The sequence below is a fragment of the Pyricularia oryzae genome, chromosome 4, assembly GCF_000002495.2.
Source record: "Pyricularia oryzae 70-15 chromosome 4, whole genome shotgun sequence".
Classification (NCBI taxonomy): Eukaryota; Fungi; Ascomycota; class Sordariomycetes; order Magnaporthales; family Pyriculariaceae; genus Pyricularia; species Pyricularia oryzae.
Window position 1 is genome coordinate 2,252,770 of NC_017851.1, and position 15,359 is coordinate 2,268,128.

The following is a 15,359-nucleotide window of genomic DNA, read 5'->3' on the forward strand; positions in this document are numbered from 1 at the left end:
TCGTGTCATGTAAGACTAGGTAGGCATGTCACTACTCCCTGCACTAATTATCTTACTGGCGGATATGAAGAAGATCACCGGCAGATCATGGTCACATAATTGGGAGGAGATTATTTTTCCGATGTGGTGAATGGCATTTGCAAGGTGATATAGTCAGTATAAAATAAAGAGATGGCGTAGTCTGGCAAGCACCTGTTCAAATTTGTTCCGATATAAGTCGATGAGGGTAGGTTATAATACTGTACATGTGATACAGCACATTACATCTTGTCAACACGTATCCTGGAAGACATCCTAGTCATTTTAGCAATTATTTGCCCTGATATATGTGGCCGGGCGGAATGGAGCTATTTGAGAGTCAGGATGATCTACAGCTCACCGCGATCTACCCTGACATATGCCCCGAGATCTTTGAGTAGACCTTGCCTCCTTTTATATATCTTTGGGCGAGTATCAAGTTTTCATCATTTGCCTAGCTTTCATGTAATACCCCCTTATCCACCAACACCGACAGCCTTCAGGGGGTCAGCCACGCTTTGTGTCACGCACGTCAACTGCATTCATGGACAATTTTATATGACAAGCACGTTTTAACAAAAAAAAAAAAATGAAACAGGAATAGTTTTGTGATGTTGGCTCTCTGCAATCCTCTCTTTTTTTTGCTATGGTATATGCTCTAGTCTATAGTTATACAACTTATCAAAACAACCAAAAAAAACCATCATTTGCTATTCTTAACAGGCAATCCTACAAGTCCATTCCCGACTGAAAACAAAGGCTAAAAAAAAACTTCAAATCATAAAGCAAACAAAATCATACACTAAACAAACCCTCCCATGCCAATCGTCAGCTTCTCAGTAAGCTGCGATCCTCCTGCCGGTCACAGCACGGCGACCAAGGGCAGGGGTGGCGGGGAGGTCGTCGCGCTTGATGAGGTTAAAGTTGAAGCACTGGCTCTGGAAGACGGGGACGGTGGTGGAGAAGAGGTCGGTGCTGAGGGTGCCGATGGAGGCGGTGACGCCAAACTGCAGGCTGCTGGCGAACCAGGCACCGTTCTTGCAGTCCTTGGCGACGTTCTTGGGGGCGGTGAAGGTGATGCCGGTGTCGCTCTTGTAGGTGCTGGTGACCTCGGCGTGGGCGTTGAACGAGTTGACGAGGGTGGGCTTGGTGGCGACCGAGGCGGTCAGGTCCACGAGTCCCGAGAAGGCCTTGACGCCCATGCCGACCGTCAGCTCCGCAAAGGGGTTCACCTGCAGGCTGGCGTCGACGCTAAAGGTGTTGTCCATGGTGGTGACGGGCTTCCAGCCGGTGGCGGTCGACGACTTGGAGTCGAGGAAGTCGAGGTGGACCTTGCTGTCGGTAAACGTGGTCAGGATGCCCGTCTTGACCTTGACGGTGCCCGAAGCCGACAGCTCAACGCCGAGGCCGAACGACATGAGCGGGCCGACGTCGAGAATGCCGGGGATGGAAAAGGCAGAGGCGGTGGCATCGAGAGGCTCAAACTTGAGGCTCTCGGTGGTGTCCTTGGTGGCGGTGATGGCCGTGGTCAGGTTCAGGGCCAGGGCCGAATTGTAGTCGAGGTCGACCGACATGGAACCCAGCTTTAGCTTCAAAAAGTCAAAGCTCAGGCTGCCGCTGATGCCAATGTCTCCGGTGTACTTGGCCACATCCGCCGTGATGGAGAAGGGGCCCTTGTTGACGAGCGTCTTGCCCGACAGGTCAATGGTCAGGGGGATGTCGAGGCTGCGCTTGCCCTTGCCGCCGGGCGTGGTCTTCCACTGCACCTGGGCGTCGTTCATGACGTCCTTGATGGCCGCCACCACCGCCGTCGCCGTGACCGTCGTGGTCTTGTCGTCAAAGGCCAGGGCGCTGACCGAGTAGAAGCCGCGCTGGCCGTCGGCCGCACAGCTGCCATCGCTAGTCGTGATGACCACAAAGTCCTTGGCCGGCCACTGCTTCTTGGCCGACGCAAAGTCCGCCGCCGAGGTGAAGGGGATGATGACCGACCCCTTGGTGGCGCACGAGACGCCCTTGATGGTCGGGATGGTCTCGAGGACCACCGACGGCAGCTTCATGTTTCCGTCGATCGAAGCCGACGTGCCGCCCGGCGTACCGGCAGCCGCCTTCGGGGCTCCGGCCAAGAGGGAACCGCTGCTGATGGGGACCGGCGCGGACGAGCCGCCAGCGCCACCGTACAAGAGGCTGACCTTCTTGGCCGGAACGAGCGAGGTGGCTACCACGACTTGCCGCTTGTACACGGCCCGGAGAACCTCGGGCTCTGCACCGGGAGCAGCCGCGGCCGGGGCCGGGGAGGCCACGGCAGCGGCAGCCACAGAGTGGGCGAAAAGGAGTGAAGTAAGAGTGAGCTGCATCTTGACGGTTGGTTAAAGTGATAAAAGAAAACTTGAACAAACACTGTAACAAAGACACGAGATATGAGAAGCGAATCCGGGTGTAAAGAAAAACAAGTATATGGTAAAAAAAAAAAAAGGCAAGATAAACTCAGTTTCTCCAGAGAATGGAAGCTCAAGATAGAGCGACAGATAGGAAACAATGAAAAGAGAAAAGAAAGAGGGGGAAAAAAAGAAAACAAATATGCAAGCAATGACAGGATGGCAGAGACCGGTGAGGAGGAAAGAGAGGACCAAAATCCCATCTCGACGGAGGAGAGGCTGTCTACTTTTATAAAAAATTCCCCCATACCTACCTCACTTCATGATGGAGTACTGCTGCGGCTGCTCCTTTGCTTGCTCGCTCCATGCCGTCCACCCACAATGTCCCAACCAACCCATCGCTCAGCTCAGCTCAGCGCGGTGATGGTTTCAAGGATCTCGCCTACGCCGCTTTGGTCGTACCATCCCTGGTGGCCATCTCGTAAGGCGGGTACCATTTTTTTTTTTTTTCCCTCCCCCTTAGCGAACCAACAAGAAAGAAAAAAAGGTACGGAGACCGCATCTTACTTGCTGGGCTCAGCTAAATGCCGGCGATACAGCAGAGGGTCGGTTTGGTGCCAAGTTGGGTTGTGGAGCACCAACACCATTCAAGCTTGCGGGCGGCAGGGTAAGCTTGCGGGCGACAGGGTATGTTTGCTATTTCCATGTGCGGCTCGCATGAATGAGATTTTATGAGAAAAGGGGATCGGGTCATTTCTCCCATGGTACCGGAACATCTAATTCGTACAAACAGGAGCAAAATAGGCATAAGCTCCCTAGCCGTCAGCCCCAATCCGAGAGCTACCTAGTATCGGATTCCCAGCGGTCAAAGAAATACAACCCCCCGGTATGGGGCTGCCGGACAACCGAGCGGAGATCATACAGTCCTTTTTGAACGTTTTCAGTGCTGCTTGCCGTCCTGATTGGCTCCCTCCAGACCCCTAATGGTTCTGTTTGCGAGTCAGTTTGCTGGTCTGACTGGGCTGTGCCTGCCACGGGGACACGGCGCAAATGCTACGTAGGGCTGCAGGCCGGGCGGATCCTCAAAGGTTTCAAACGAGGCTCAACCTCTTGGCGCCCCTATCGCTAAGTCTGACCATTGATGAAAAGAGATATTAGGTTCAGAAGCGAAGAAAAAAAAAAAAAAAAAAAAGTCATCTAGTACTATCGGCGGTCCAGATGACCGAATCCCATCGGCTTGTAATTTCCCGCGGTCCGCCCCCGGACCCAGGAAGACAAAGACGAATGCCAAACCCATTCCAAGCGAACGAACGGACCAGCTCATATCTCTGGTTCTGGTTCTGGTTCTAGACTCGTGCCTAAAAAAAGGCACCTGTTGACAATGCTATGAAAACCCACCTACAAACTATGAACCCACATACTACCTACTTATCCAACGCCACCGTCTTGCTTGAGGTCGTAAGACGCATGATCTAGAGGTTGCGAGTCCAACAGGGACCAACAGGGGCTGTTGTCTTCCCCAGCCCGATTAAGTAAGCCAGAGAGACAGTAGAGTAAGAGAGCCGGGCATCTTCGCGTGGCAAATGTTATATCCACTATTGTCAGGTGGCTTCAGTGTATTCGTCTCTTTGCGTCTTAGCCTCTTTTACAAATGACTCGATGCCCATCCGCAGCCATCTCGACTAGCTATGCCATTAAAGCAATGTGCTTCAGCTCGCTAACACCAGTGGGAACACATGTTAGCGAAGTTACGTTTCTGTTTGGGCAATAATTACCCTGGGAAAGAAAAGTAGAAAAGGAAAAAGATGACAAAAAAAAAAAAAAGCCACCGCTTACTTTTCGACCTGCTTGCCGACCTTCATGGGCGGGTACTCGACCTCCTCACCCTCATCTCTCCCTAGATTGAACTGCTCGGCACGAACTGCCTTTGCCTTCTCGGCCAGCTGCGGGATTGGTGCCAGGTCAAAGTCGGACGACAGGTGCCAGAACAGGGTGGAAGAGATTCGGATCAGTGGCCTATCGGGATTCTCGCGCTTCCTCCTCTCGACCACGTCCATCGTCGCCTTGTTGACGACAACCTCGTGGAATCCAGCCTTGATGAGGCCACCGGTGAGGTGCTCAAACTGCTTGCCGGCCTGGACGAGGAGGTGGTTCCCGGGAGGGATCTTGACCGCAATCTTCTTTCCAGTGTTGCGGGCCCAGATGTGTAGGCCCGGGTAGCGAGAGCGGCCGTGTATCGTAAGGAAATTCAGATCGGTGTGAAACCCGGCCAGGATCGTATCCTCCTTGCCATACTTCCTCAAATCGGAAGCTGTAGGCGCCAAGAGATGTGGGCTGGGGAGAGCATTAGCGAGGACACGGCCTAAATTTGGCGACCTCTTTGGCCGGCAGGCTCCGGGGCCCCATTTGAACCAAATTACTGGACGTGGCACGGCACATAATTAACAAGAGACACTCACCCGTAACGCCCCGCGTCCTTGAAAGTTCCACTCGGGAGTCCCAGACCGATCGCGGCCATCTCGGCGAGCTCAGATACACTAGTTGTAACCAGAGTTAGAATACGAGAACAAGGACAAGGACGCGAAAAAGAAAAGGCACAATAGAACAGTTCCAGACTCACGCATTCTTCATCAACCCGCCCCACTGATCCATAGTCGGCGTCCACCTCTCCCTGATGTGGGGGGCCTCGGGCGTGACATTGGAAGCGTTGAGTGCGGGGAACTCGGTCTCGTACGGCGGGAGCTCGACCATGCGCCAAAAGAATCGGCACTTTGGGTCCGGGTCGTGCGCCGTGATGTCGAGCGGCCGCTCCTCGGGCTGCAGGCGCTCAATGACCTTGAGGCAGGGCTCGTCGACGGCGCACTTTGGCTTCTCGGTGTTCTCGAGCGTCACGCCGACCTGGTAGCCCAGCTCGGGCCGCTCGTCGCGCCGGAGCGCCTCCTCGGGCTGCGCAAAGTAGTCCTCAAGCAGGTCCAGGAACGTGTCGTTGGCCTGCTCCGACACCCGCGAGTCGTGGAGCACCAGCGCTCCGTACGTCACGAGCGCCGCCGCCGCCTTGTCGCACTCGTCGCGAACCGCTTGTGAGTCACGTGGTTCGCGGAGGAAGACGTCGAGGTCGATGACGGGGAGATCCATGATTGTTTTTTGTTGTTTTTTTTGAGTTTTGCTACTTTAATGGTTGGTCTCGTTGCTTTTTTTGTCTCTTGTTTCTTTTCTAATTGGTCGTCTAGTGCAGAAAGTAAGAAACAACCTAGGCCCTAGACTAGAATTAGATAGAATGCGGGGAAACAGCAGACATCTGTAAACCAGTGCGCAAGAAACTATTCTAGAACTAGTTTCAAGTCTAGACCTTAGACCCGAACAAAAGGAGAAAAAATTCAAAAATCCGCAACGACAAAGATAAAGAACAAATATGACAAGATCACGCACCAAGCGTCAGATGACCCAGCTCAACCCCCTTATCGGGGTTACTTGGACATTCAAGATCACGAGGGGTCGCGGAGGTCGGCACCTTCCGTGGAAGTAAGACCGTTTTTAGCGGGGCCGCAAATCATGTCCGACGAAAGCCGATTCGGTGGTCTGACTCGGAGGCGAATTTCCGCAGGCAACATCGTTCGAGCTTTCGAGGCCAAGTTTTCTTGACCTTCCTTTCTGGGATTGGAGAAGGCGGCAGAAAAATATTAATGACTCCTACATAGTATACACCTAGGTAAGCGGGCATGTTCCAACAATAGCTTCTCTAGTTCTAGACTAGATAGTCTAGACCTAGAACTGCAGCATTGTAGCCAAGCAATCAACCATTCATGCCAAACACAGACATAGGTACATACATACATAATATGCGCATCAGTAGATGAAAACAAAAAAAAATAATTGGTTGTCATTATCCATCATAAAATATCACACAAGCATCAACCACACAGACGGCATCGAGACCACTTGGCGTCTCTACTTTTGTACAATTGAGAGAGGAACTCTGTCAGTTACCGTGCAAGTATATTCGCTCGCCTAGTCCTGTCCTTATCCTCCACCATATCGCAGCACGTCCCTCATCACCCTCTCCCAAGGTTCGAAAATGCAGCTTTTACCTCCGCCCTTGGCCACTCAAACAAAACATCCCCGCCGTATACGTTGGTCGTGATGTTCTCGATACGTGATCCCACGTCAGTGTAGAACCGCTCACACTCGCGCAGCACCCTGTTGACCAGCCCCTGAGTATGCTCATGCTGCTGAGAGTAGCCCGGCCCAGCGCCCCCACTGCCTTCATCCGAGTCACCAAAGTGTTTCTCGACCCGCTTTCGTAACGCTTCGAGTCCCTTGCGCACCTCCTTGGCGTCATAGTTTCCAAGCACCTTGTTGAAGATGGCCTTGCTGTTGCTGGGCTGCGCCGCCACCGCGCTAGCCGTCTTGCCGCTCGCCAGCTGTGCCTCGACGTTTTCGAGATGCTCCAGTAGTTTGCCCAGCGGTCTTCGCATCACCGCGTTCAGATACATCGACATGTGCTCCGCCAAGTCAGAGCTTGCTTTCTCCTTCCACTGCTGTAATACGTCTGGCTCCTGCGTGCCGCCCGAACTCTGCCCGTGAGACTTGCTGAGCTCATCGAGGAAGTAGTTCATGTTTTCAATCATCAAGATGTGGTAGTTGAGTGCCTCCTTGTCCTCTGGATCCGGAAGCGAGCTGTTGGCTGCCGCCGAAACCGACGGGTTGTCGCGCGCTATCATCTTCACCGAGTCGAACATGCTTCTGATTATGCGTTCGTACTCACGATCGACCAGCTTGCGTACGTTCTGCTCGCTGTCGACGTCGGCCATCATGTTCTCCACCGCCGCGCTGAAGTTGGGGAAGATGCGGATAAACGGTGCTACTCCCTTTCGCTTCTTGACCTTAACCTTGGTCTCTTCAATAGCGCGAATCTGCTCGTCGACGAATCGCTTGAAACGACCTTCGAGGACACCCTGCAATTTTTGCAGCACGCTCATCAGGAAATCTTGGTTTGACGTGCCAAGATCACTGGCTTTCTTTTCCAGGGTTGCTAGAACACCAATTCCTTGACTATAAATAAGAGGTTTAGGTTAGCATTGCAGTTTCGAAAGCATACGGGTAGAAAGACGGATCCGTACATGGGGTTGCTGGCCAGGACCCAGTCGATGAACCTCTGGACCTCGACCTCCAAAAAGCCAAATGTAGTTTCCATCGCCCGTGTGACGCGCCTAGCCAATTCACGATCGGGCTCCTTCATCCTATGGCGCTTGAGATCGCCTCCTCGTCGCTCTCTTGGTCGGAATCCTGCCACCGCATCAGGAAAGTCAAGATGCTCGAGCGTAGTGGCGTGGAAAAAGTCGATCATAAAATTTTGCTCCATTTCCACCAGTGGCATAAGATCATCCATAGCACCCGAGAACGCCTCCCATGGCTGTCCATGCGTATTAGTAGGTTTCTCGACAAGGCTTGTTTTGCTTTCGCCGCGGAATGTTCTCGCCAACGTCCCGCTTCGCTTCACCGTCAACTTCCTCGCGGCGCCAGCAATACCCTCTTGTTGCTTCTCACTTTGTATAGACGTGAAGAGCAGGTCGCCATCGTCCCCAACCGACTTTGAGTTGATCTTCCAGCGGTCGAGTGCATCCCTGAATTCATCCTTGTATACCGGCAGACTTGTCTCCTGGTAGATGTGAATGATCCTATCCCACGTAGGGAGGTCCACATCCCTGGCGTAGAGCATCAAAGGGCTATACATCCAGAGCATATCTCTCCCGACTTCGTGGTTACGGGGATCTGCTTTTTTGGACGTGGGTCCTTCCACTGCCCTCCGAGTCTGGTCGAAAGCTTCCTTGAACCGATCGCCTGTGAACAGAAGCAGACGCCGCATGAATGCCTTGCTTTCGGCCATATACATCTCCTTCTTTTCTTGGACGATGCGCATCTTGCCGTAGTCGCTATCGAGACCCATGGCAGTATCAGCACCATCGTCTTCAGATTTCTTGGTGCCAGGGTTTCCAAGTGATGGGTCAATCTTGATCATCGCTTTGAAGAGCGTGACCAAGGCAGTCTCAATGTCGTGAAGACCATCAGGGTCCTCAAGAGGCGTATTCTTGAGCGCCTCCAGGTCATCAGTCGTGATTGCACAAGTGTCGAGGAGTGATTCAAGCTCCTTCTTGAGCAGCTTTTGGTTCGCCGCCTGCACCTGCAGACCTTGTCCTTGTGCTTCAATGTATGCAATATCATCCGATAAAGTCTGGATGTTCCACTGTCAGTCTTTGGTCAACCAAAACGAGGAACGCATGTCAACTTACTGATAACTCAACACTGTACAAGGTCAGAAGATTGTCCATCTCTTCGCATTCTTGTATCGACAGGTCGATGCCCTTCTTGATGCCCTCGACTCTGTCATCTTCCTCCTTGAAGCGAGCTAGCCACCCGCCAGCCTGAGCCTTGTTCAGCTCACGATCAATGTCGATCCGCAATTCGTCAAAGTTCTTAGACCGCATCTGCTCGCCTGGCACCCAGTTGAAATGGTCGAGCCATTTGCTAAACTCAACACTCCTGTTATCCAACAACGCAGGATCGACCCCTAAGCTTGTCAGGTACTTGATATCATTGCTGACAACGATAGATCGGCTGGATTGGTTTTTCGCATCTTCACTCTGCTCTTTGGGTTCCTCGGGCCCCTTTGCCTCACCACCAGCCACCAGGGTGGTTGCCTGGCTTGACTGAGATGCTGTGACCGTGACTGCAGGAATCTCGTTGATTGGCGACGCCTCTACAGATGAAGCTGGTGCTGGCTTCTCTTTCTCTTTTTCGACCGGGACCGGGGCCGGAGCAGGCTTCGGAGGCGCTGGTACAACACCGGTGATACCATCTGGACCTTCAGCTGCCATGGCTTTGGTCGCAGCTAAACGCAACCTCTCACCAGCTCCACCGGGGCGCGGCCGGAAGGCTCCTCCAGCCGAGGCAGCCTTGAAGAACATCCCTTTGACATCTCCCTTTGACATCTTCTTCTTTATCATCGGACCGAGACCAGGCCGTGTCTCCTCCTCTGGGGACACGGGAGAGTCGGTGGGCGTTGCGGGCGAGATAGGTGACGGTTCTTCTGGTGGTGGGGGTGCTGGTGTCTCAACGACGGGCTTCGGTTCTGGGGGTTTTGAAAAGGGGCTGGAAGGTGCCGCGGGACTTTTCATCGGCACTGCTTCGAGCCTGCTCTGTTCCTGTGAGGGAGCAGACCTGTCGTACAATGAGCTTGTTTCGGAACGTGACGCAACTGACGGTTTCCGCGCGACACTCCTGGGTGGAACGGTCGGCTCCCTGTCACGACGCATCAAGGGCGCGGGCATTAAGCTCTCGTCGGTCATGCCCTGGGAAAGCACCGGCTGGCGCGACGCTTCCACTGGCGGACGCCTTCTCTCTGGAGGCCGCTCGTCACGAGGGGACTGCTCCGTAACAGCTGAAGCAGAGGTAGCCCCGTTCATAGGCCTTTCGCGTGACCTGGTCGTAGAGATGCTGCCGTCATCACTCCTCCCTGCGACCGAGTCTTGGCTCACGTTTCCACCTGCGAGTCGTCGTAGAGCGTCTTGGTTGGCTGACCTGGAAGAGTTGACACTTGCAGAGGGCGATGATGCCCCATCTTGTCGCAGTGGCCCTCGTGGGGGTGGACGACTGTAGTCGGGTCGTTCACGGCCATAGCTGCTTGACGCAGTGGACATGGCATTTTGAGGTGAAACTTGCTCTTGTGCAGTGCCACGGTCTGGGAAGGCGGATCTTCCGGCGTATGGCTGGCGTTCCTGCGGCTGTATTCGTTCAGACCGTTCTGGGGCGGGCGAGCGATTGGGCATGGGCGAGGCATTGGTCGCCGGCTGAGGTGAGAACTGCTGTAACTGTGGCTGGCCTGGCCGGCGCTGGGCGCTCCCGACGACCTGTTCCAGCTCCGCGGGGTCGAATCCGGTGAGCACAGGTACTCTTCCAGCAGTATACTTGCCATAGATTTTGATCAGACTTGCAATGAAAAACTTCTTTTCCTTGTCAGTCTGGGCTTGCCAATAATAGGGCTTGCCTAGTGTCACGGTGAACCCAACGTCTCCGGCCCACTGTCTGTAGTCTGGGGGGGTCGAGGAAGCCGTGAAGGATTCGATAGCGCTCAGATCATCCAAATTCCAGGTTTTGCCGATGGAGAATGTCCCATTAGCATTTTCCTTCGTCTTATGCATCCGGACTCTGCCAGATTTCCTCACAGCCACGGCGATGACACGCGGCTTCTCGACTTGCGGGGTTCGAGCTTGCGGCGGCGGAGGTGTGGTTGGATGTGTCGAGAATTCGGTGATCTTGATGTGCGTGATGTACGTCTCCATGACTGCGGAGAGCAAAGCAATGCAGTGTTAGCCACTATTGCGACATGGCAAAAGGTACAAGTCTACCCCAGGAGACTGAGTCCATCTTACTGGAGCCATCTTCGTCCTTCTTCATGAAGCAACTGTCGATGAGGCGGCGCTTCTCGTCGTCGAACCTCTCGGCCCGCGTCATCTCTCTGCCGTAAGACATGCCGCCATTGGAGGCGCCATTCGGGCGCGAGTTGTCCATCTATAGACCGTCACAGACGCTCGGGTTGTTGGGGTGGTGCGGCGAGGCGCTGCTCAGATTAGTTGCGGCTGCGTTGATGGCGACGGAGCACCACGCATCTTCGAGGTCGCGTCGTCCCGGGACTCTGGAGAGGTGGTCACTCGGTGCCCAGCCGAATTGGAGCAAGCTCCCGGGGTAAGCGTGTGGGTGATGGGGCGTTGGTGCCTTCGAATCGGTCGGTCGGGAGGATTAGTCGGGTGCGTGTGCCACAGCAGCGATTTAATCACTTCAATGAATTGGCTGTATTTGCTGTGTAGAGATTAACTCGTTTCTGGTGATATTTTCGTAGCGTTCAACAACCAGTTCGATTGACGTCGGGCATACGAACCTTCAATCCTCGTTCAAAACCCGGACCCCGGCCGCATCTGGGTTGACTGAGGTCTGTGCGCCGCAATGCGTTCACACCATCAACAGGAGGCGGGGAGCTAGTTGTGCAAGGATCTGCCGGCCACCGCTCGATATTTAGGTACAGAGAGACAAGAGGCTGCATGTTCGAGTTTCTCCATGATTCTACCAGCGCTAGTCAAATGCGTGATGCGTTTTTATTTTAAACATCCAAACATTGACATGCATATCTAATCACCTTTCGCGCCCGCTTCGGTCCCTTGACACATTTTTGTGCAGATCAAGCAGGCAGAAACTCTTCAAATAATGTACACCCTCCACTATATACATAGGTATGCTGGTTGGCAATTATAATAAACCGTTGTAGCCACCTCTATTACTATACGCCTTAATTATAAGTCGACCTTTACAGGTAGGTAAGGTACCTACCTGAGACTTATCAGACTACATGATTATGCAGGCAGCTGGACCTGTGTTACCGATGATAGCAGAGCTTTTATTATTAGTATGGGTCGACGTTGTCTTGGCTGATGAAGCATCGCTGTGTAATATCGCTGGCCGTTTGTCTAGCCAACCATTCTACTTGACTGGCTCATCACATCAATACAGATATGTTTCATTATTGTCACGGCGAGATTTCTACAGTACTTGCATTATCCATCTTATTAAAAAGAACTGTCATCTGATCTGGAGCTGCACCATCAAATATTCCAACGTGTAGGTAGGTACAGGGACAAACTTGCATGCGCACATCGTGCTTTAGTTTGTGTACATGGGCTTTTAGCCTAGTTGGGTTAGAAGTTGTTAACCACTTGAATAAATCCATTTTGCTAAAGTGCATGCATTCGTCAAACGTAATACCGTTGAAACAGCGCCTATCCATATCCATGCGCCTGAACCATAAACCAAACAAGTAGCTGGACGCGCCTAATCCGGGCCGTCATTACAATATTCCTAGAAAAAATCTTCATCTTCAATCTCACTCTCATCTTCCGAATCCAATATCATGGCAGGTTGACGAATGTCATCCCGCAGTAAGCTCTCAGGGAAAATTTGTGACGAAGACCCTGTTGCATTGCCCATTGTTAAACCTGTAGCAGGCATGCTGTCAGCCTGGTTGGCTGGAAGCACGCCGACGCTGCTCGATGACCGGATTAAGGTGGGTGCCGGCTTCTCAGGTGATTGCATCTGAGTGATTGGCAGCTGGGTAGATGGTTGGCTGGCAGTAGTTGCCTGGGAAAAGGAGACATTCTTTTTGCTCCGCGTCTGCCTCGAGTGTGCCGCCCACTGACTAGGGCTGCTTTGATGAGACAGATTTCGCGGCAAGGTTATACGCTTGACACTTGAAGGGGGCGGCATCGCTAACCGCGTGCTCCGTCTCGTTTGTGAGGATGAAGGGGCTATAGCAGCTGGAAGCTCCTGCTGACTCGACTTGACAACTTCCTCCTCGGCAGCTAGAGAATTTGTTGCTGCTATTTGTGTTGAGTGCGCAATATCACTGAGAATTTGAGCATCGATTTCCTGAGATATAGTTGCCGGCTCTGCAAGTCCCTCATCAAACAAAGCGCATTGCAGGTTCGACAGTAACTGGCCTACAACCGCTGGCTGAAGATATTTGTTACGTTGACTAACATTGTTGTCTGTCCAGCCGTTCTCCTTCATGCGCTCCAATGACACGGGGTTGTTGAGCACATAGACCTGTTCGAGCTCGTAGGCCCATCTCGCGCTGGTCTTGCCTTCGTTGAACTCAGCGTTTCCCAGTCCTGTATTGCTGTCGATCTCGCCTGGCTCATGTGGTTCACCAATAGTGGCCATATAACGTAGTTCACAGACCGGGCGAGCAACGTAGATCCATAGACGATGGACGGAGCGCGGCAATTTAACAGTCCTGAAATCGTGATTCCTGATACCGTCGACAATTTCCTTCACCTTGGACGGGTGCATGGTGACAACTATATCCGATCGTGCGGTTTGCGGTGCCATTTGTCGAAGAATTTCCATGGGCACTCTCTGGCTTTCAAGCATCTGCGTGTAGGCCTGGGTGTGTGCCTGGGTATATCTCTGTGTATTCCTTGCTTTTACTGGGCTGCGACGGCGAGGTGTCATCTTTTCCGGGATCGTTGGTAAGTCAGGTTCCTTTGATTTGTTGGCATGTGCTTGGACAGATATCAAAGTTGCATGTCTGTCCTCTGGTGACGAGAGTGGCGTTACTTCAGGACCATCACTGGTGGGTATTTCGGCGGGGTGTGCTCTGGGTTTGGTAGCAGAAGACGATATCTCAGAACTAGAAGCGATGACAACATCGTTGAACACGCCGCGTTTGGAGCCTTGCGATTGTGGCCTGGCAGGACTTGTTCCTAGAGCTACCCCCGGCATGCTTTCCTGGGTCGGTAATGGCCTTGATGGTGGGCAAGGGCTGTCAGGCCCCGAATCTGAATCCAAATCCGAATCACCAATCTCAGCATCCGAAAGAACAGTGTCTGCCATGTGACTTGTTTGTTGCGAACCGGGCCGGCCCGGAACACGAACTGTCTCTTCGCTTACGTCAACACTGGGCCTGGATTCCCTGGGCGTTTCTTCCACTGGTTGTCCCCTTTGTGGTGCAGGGTTAGAAGTAGTAGGCCCAACGTAGGGCCCGGGGCTAGCATTTTCCTTGTTTTCGATAAGTCGTTGGAACAGAGCGCGCGATGATCGTATGGGTGTCTCTGGTTCCAAACTCGAGTTGTCGCCCCTTCTGGGGGTTGAAGCCACGCTCAACAGATCATCGTCGGAATCGGGGATCTCGTCGTTTGTGGGACGAGGAGCCCTGCTCGTCACATTCGGCCCAGGCGTGGAGGAAAGATGACCAATCCCATGCAATGAGTTGGCGGTCCGACGGAGCGAATTCTGTGAGCGTGGAGGAGGAGGTGGTAGATCAATCTCCTTCAACGGGCTTCGCCTCTTGGTAGGAGATGCCTCGCTTGGTGCGATGGATGACAAGGCATCGGAGCTGTAAGAATCGGGTATCTCCCTTTCCTTTTTTCGCTTCTTCAACGTAGCCAGCGAAGACGGCCGGATGGCAGAGTTGGTTGATTTGTCCTTCAAGGGCGATCTCCGAGGACCGACAGGGCTGCTATTCCTGATGAGCATCCTCACACTGGGGGACAGCATCATTAGATTCGATTTGTAGCCACTCTTTCTGTTGCTTGGCGTTTGAGGGGCAACAGATGGTGTTCCAACCAACTCGCGTCGCCTATGAGCGGTTGGGGTTGATTGGATGGTGACTGGACTATGTGTGCTCAGAACATCGTCGTTGTCATCCTCTGAATCACTAATCATTAGGGGCTTTTCTTCTTCATTGCCAGCAGTGGAGTAAAGCTGAGTGAGGGTCTGCGTTTTGTAATTCGATGAGCTGGGGACATCGCCTGTTGTCTTCCTGCGCTTACTGGGACGGTGTGAGCCCTGAAGCGGCAGTGTAGACTTCTCGTCATCTTCGATGTCCTCATCTTTAAGCTCGTCCGGTTGCGACGGAACCAAAAATGCCATTTGAGTCATTGTTTGTTGCTTCAATGACTGAGCAGCAGCGGACACTTTTCCCTTGCCATACGTCTTGACGACTCGACGTCGGGCAGGGAACCGCTTCTGCTGTGGTGAAAGTGGGCCATGAGAATACGTCCTGGAACTAGATGCCGGCACTGATGCGGGTGTCCCTCGATGGGAGCGAGTTTGAGGGGCCATCTCAGCGATTTTCTGTATATTTAATCTTGTGTGCTAAGAAATGTGAGTACAAGACATTCCTCGTCCATCATGATGGAGGCGGTTATTCGAAAAACATTTGAGAATGAAAGCAAGTGGCTGAGATGAAGAAAGGACGTCAGCTTGCTAATAAGGTTCGAGGGAGGTGTAATGCGGAGCAAGGGTGCGTGCCTACTGTGCATTAGTGGCGTGAAGTGCTATGGCTTCCCTGGGCGCGACGCGACGACGCGCTAGGTGACGTCGTGCATATGCAGCCCCACGTGACTGCACGTTCTCGAA

The 15,359-nt window shown here is 53.0% G+C and overlaps 5 protein-coding genes across 5 annotated transcripts; 1 reads left to right on the forward strand and 4 right to left on the reverse strand.

Annotated features, from left to right (window-relative positions):
* Window positions 1-494: 494 nt before the first annotated feature.
* MGG_12722 (uncharacterized protein) lies at window positions 495-3,008 on the reverse strand (the record flags this gene model as incomplete). The annotated part of the gene is made up of 2 exons (XM_003716583.1): window positions 885-3,008; window positions 495-554 (listed from the first exon to the last, which is right to left on the reverse strand). The coding sequence occupies exons 1-2, from the start codon at window positions 2,370-2,372 to the stop codon at window positions 495-497; spliced, it is 1,548 nt and encodes a 515-aa protein (XP_003716631.1). The 5' UTR covers window positions 2,373-3,008.
* MGG_17116 (uncharacterized protein) lies at window positions 2,759-3,203 on the forward strand (the record flags this gene model as incomplete). The annotated part of the gene is made up of 3 exons (XM_003716584.1): window positions 2,759-2,874; window positions 2,993-3,080; window positions 3,198-3,203. The coding sequence occupies 3 exons, from the start codon at window positions 2,759-2,761 to the stop codon at window positions 3,201-3,203; spliced, it is 210 nt and encodes a 69-aa protein (XP_003716632.1).
* Window positions 3,204-4,079: 876 nt separating this feature from the next.
* Window positions 4,080-5,528, reverse strand: MGG_03324 (uncharacterized protein; the record flags this gene model as incomplete). Its single annotated transcript, XM_003716585.1, has 4 exons — window positions 4,080-4,110; window positions 4,230-4,727; window positions 4,853-4,930; window positions 5,014-5,528. 4 exons carry the CDS (start codon window positions 5,526-5,528, stop codon window positions 4,080-4,082), a joined length of 1,122 nt encoding a protein of 373 aa, XP_003716633.1.
* A 721-nt stretch (window positions 5,529-6,249) lies between these two features.
* Window positions 6,250-11,401, reverse strand: MGG_03323 (uncharacterized protein). The gene is made up of 4 exons (XM_003716586.1): window positions 10,823-11,401; window positions 8,684-10,734; window positions 7,514-8,625; window positions 6,250-7,445 (listed from the first exon to the last, which is right to left on the reverse strand). Exons 1-4 carry the CDS (start codon window positions 10,959-10,961, stop codon window positions 6,446-6,448), a joined length of 4,302 nt encoding a protein of 1,433 aa, XP_003716634.1. The 5' UTR covers window positions 10,962-11,401; the 3' UTR covers window positions 6,250-6,445.
* A 575-nt stretch (window positions 11,402-11,976) lies between these two features.
* MGG_03322 (uncharacterized protein) lies at window positions 11,977-15,254 on the reverse strand. The gene has a single exon (XM_003716587.1). The coding sequence runs from the start codon at window positions 15,060-15,062 to the stop codon at window positions 12,300-12,302; it is 2,763 nt and encodes a 920-aa protein (XP_003716635.1). The 5' UTR covers window positions 15,063-15,254; the 3' UTR covers window positions 11,977-12,299.
* Window positions 15,255-15,359: the final 105 nt, after the last annotated feature.

Excerpts from the sequence above, each read along its gene's own strand:
- MGG_03322 (XM_003716587.1), bottom strand. The coding sequence starts at position 15,062 with ATGGCCCCTCAAACTCGCTCCCATCGAGGGACACCCGCATCAGTGCCG.
- MGG_03323 (XM_003716586.1), bottom strand. The coding sequence starts at position 10,961 with ATGGACAACTCGCGCCCGAATGGCGCCTCCAATGGCGGCATGTCTTAC. Across the intron at positions 10,735-10,822 it reads GAAGGACGAAGATGGCTCCA|TCATGGAGACGTACATCACG; the intron begins GTAAGATGGACT and ends TGCTCTCCGCAG. Across the intron at positions 7,446-7,513 it reads GTCCTGGCCAGCAACCCCAT|TCAAGGAATTGGTGTTCTAG; the intron begins GTACGGATCCGT and ends TCTTATTTATAG.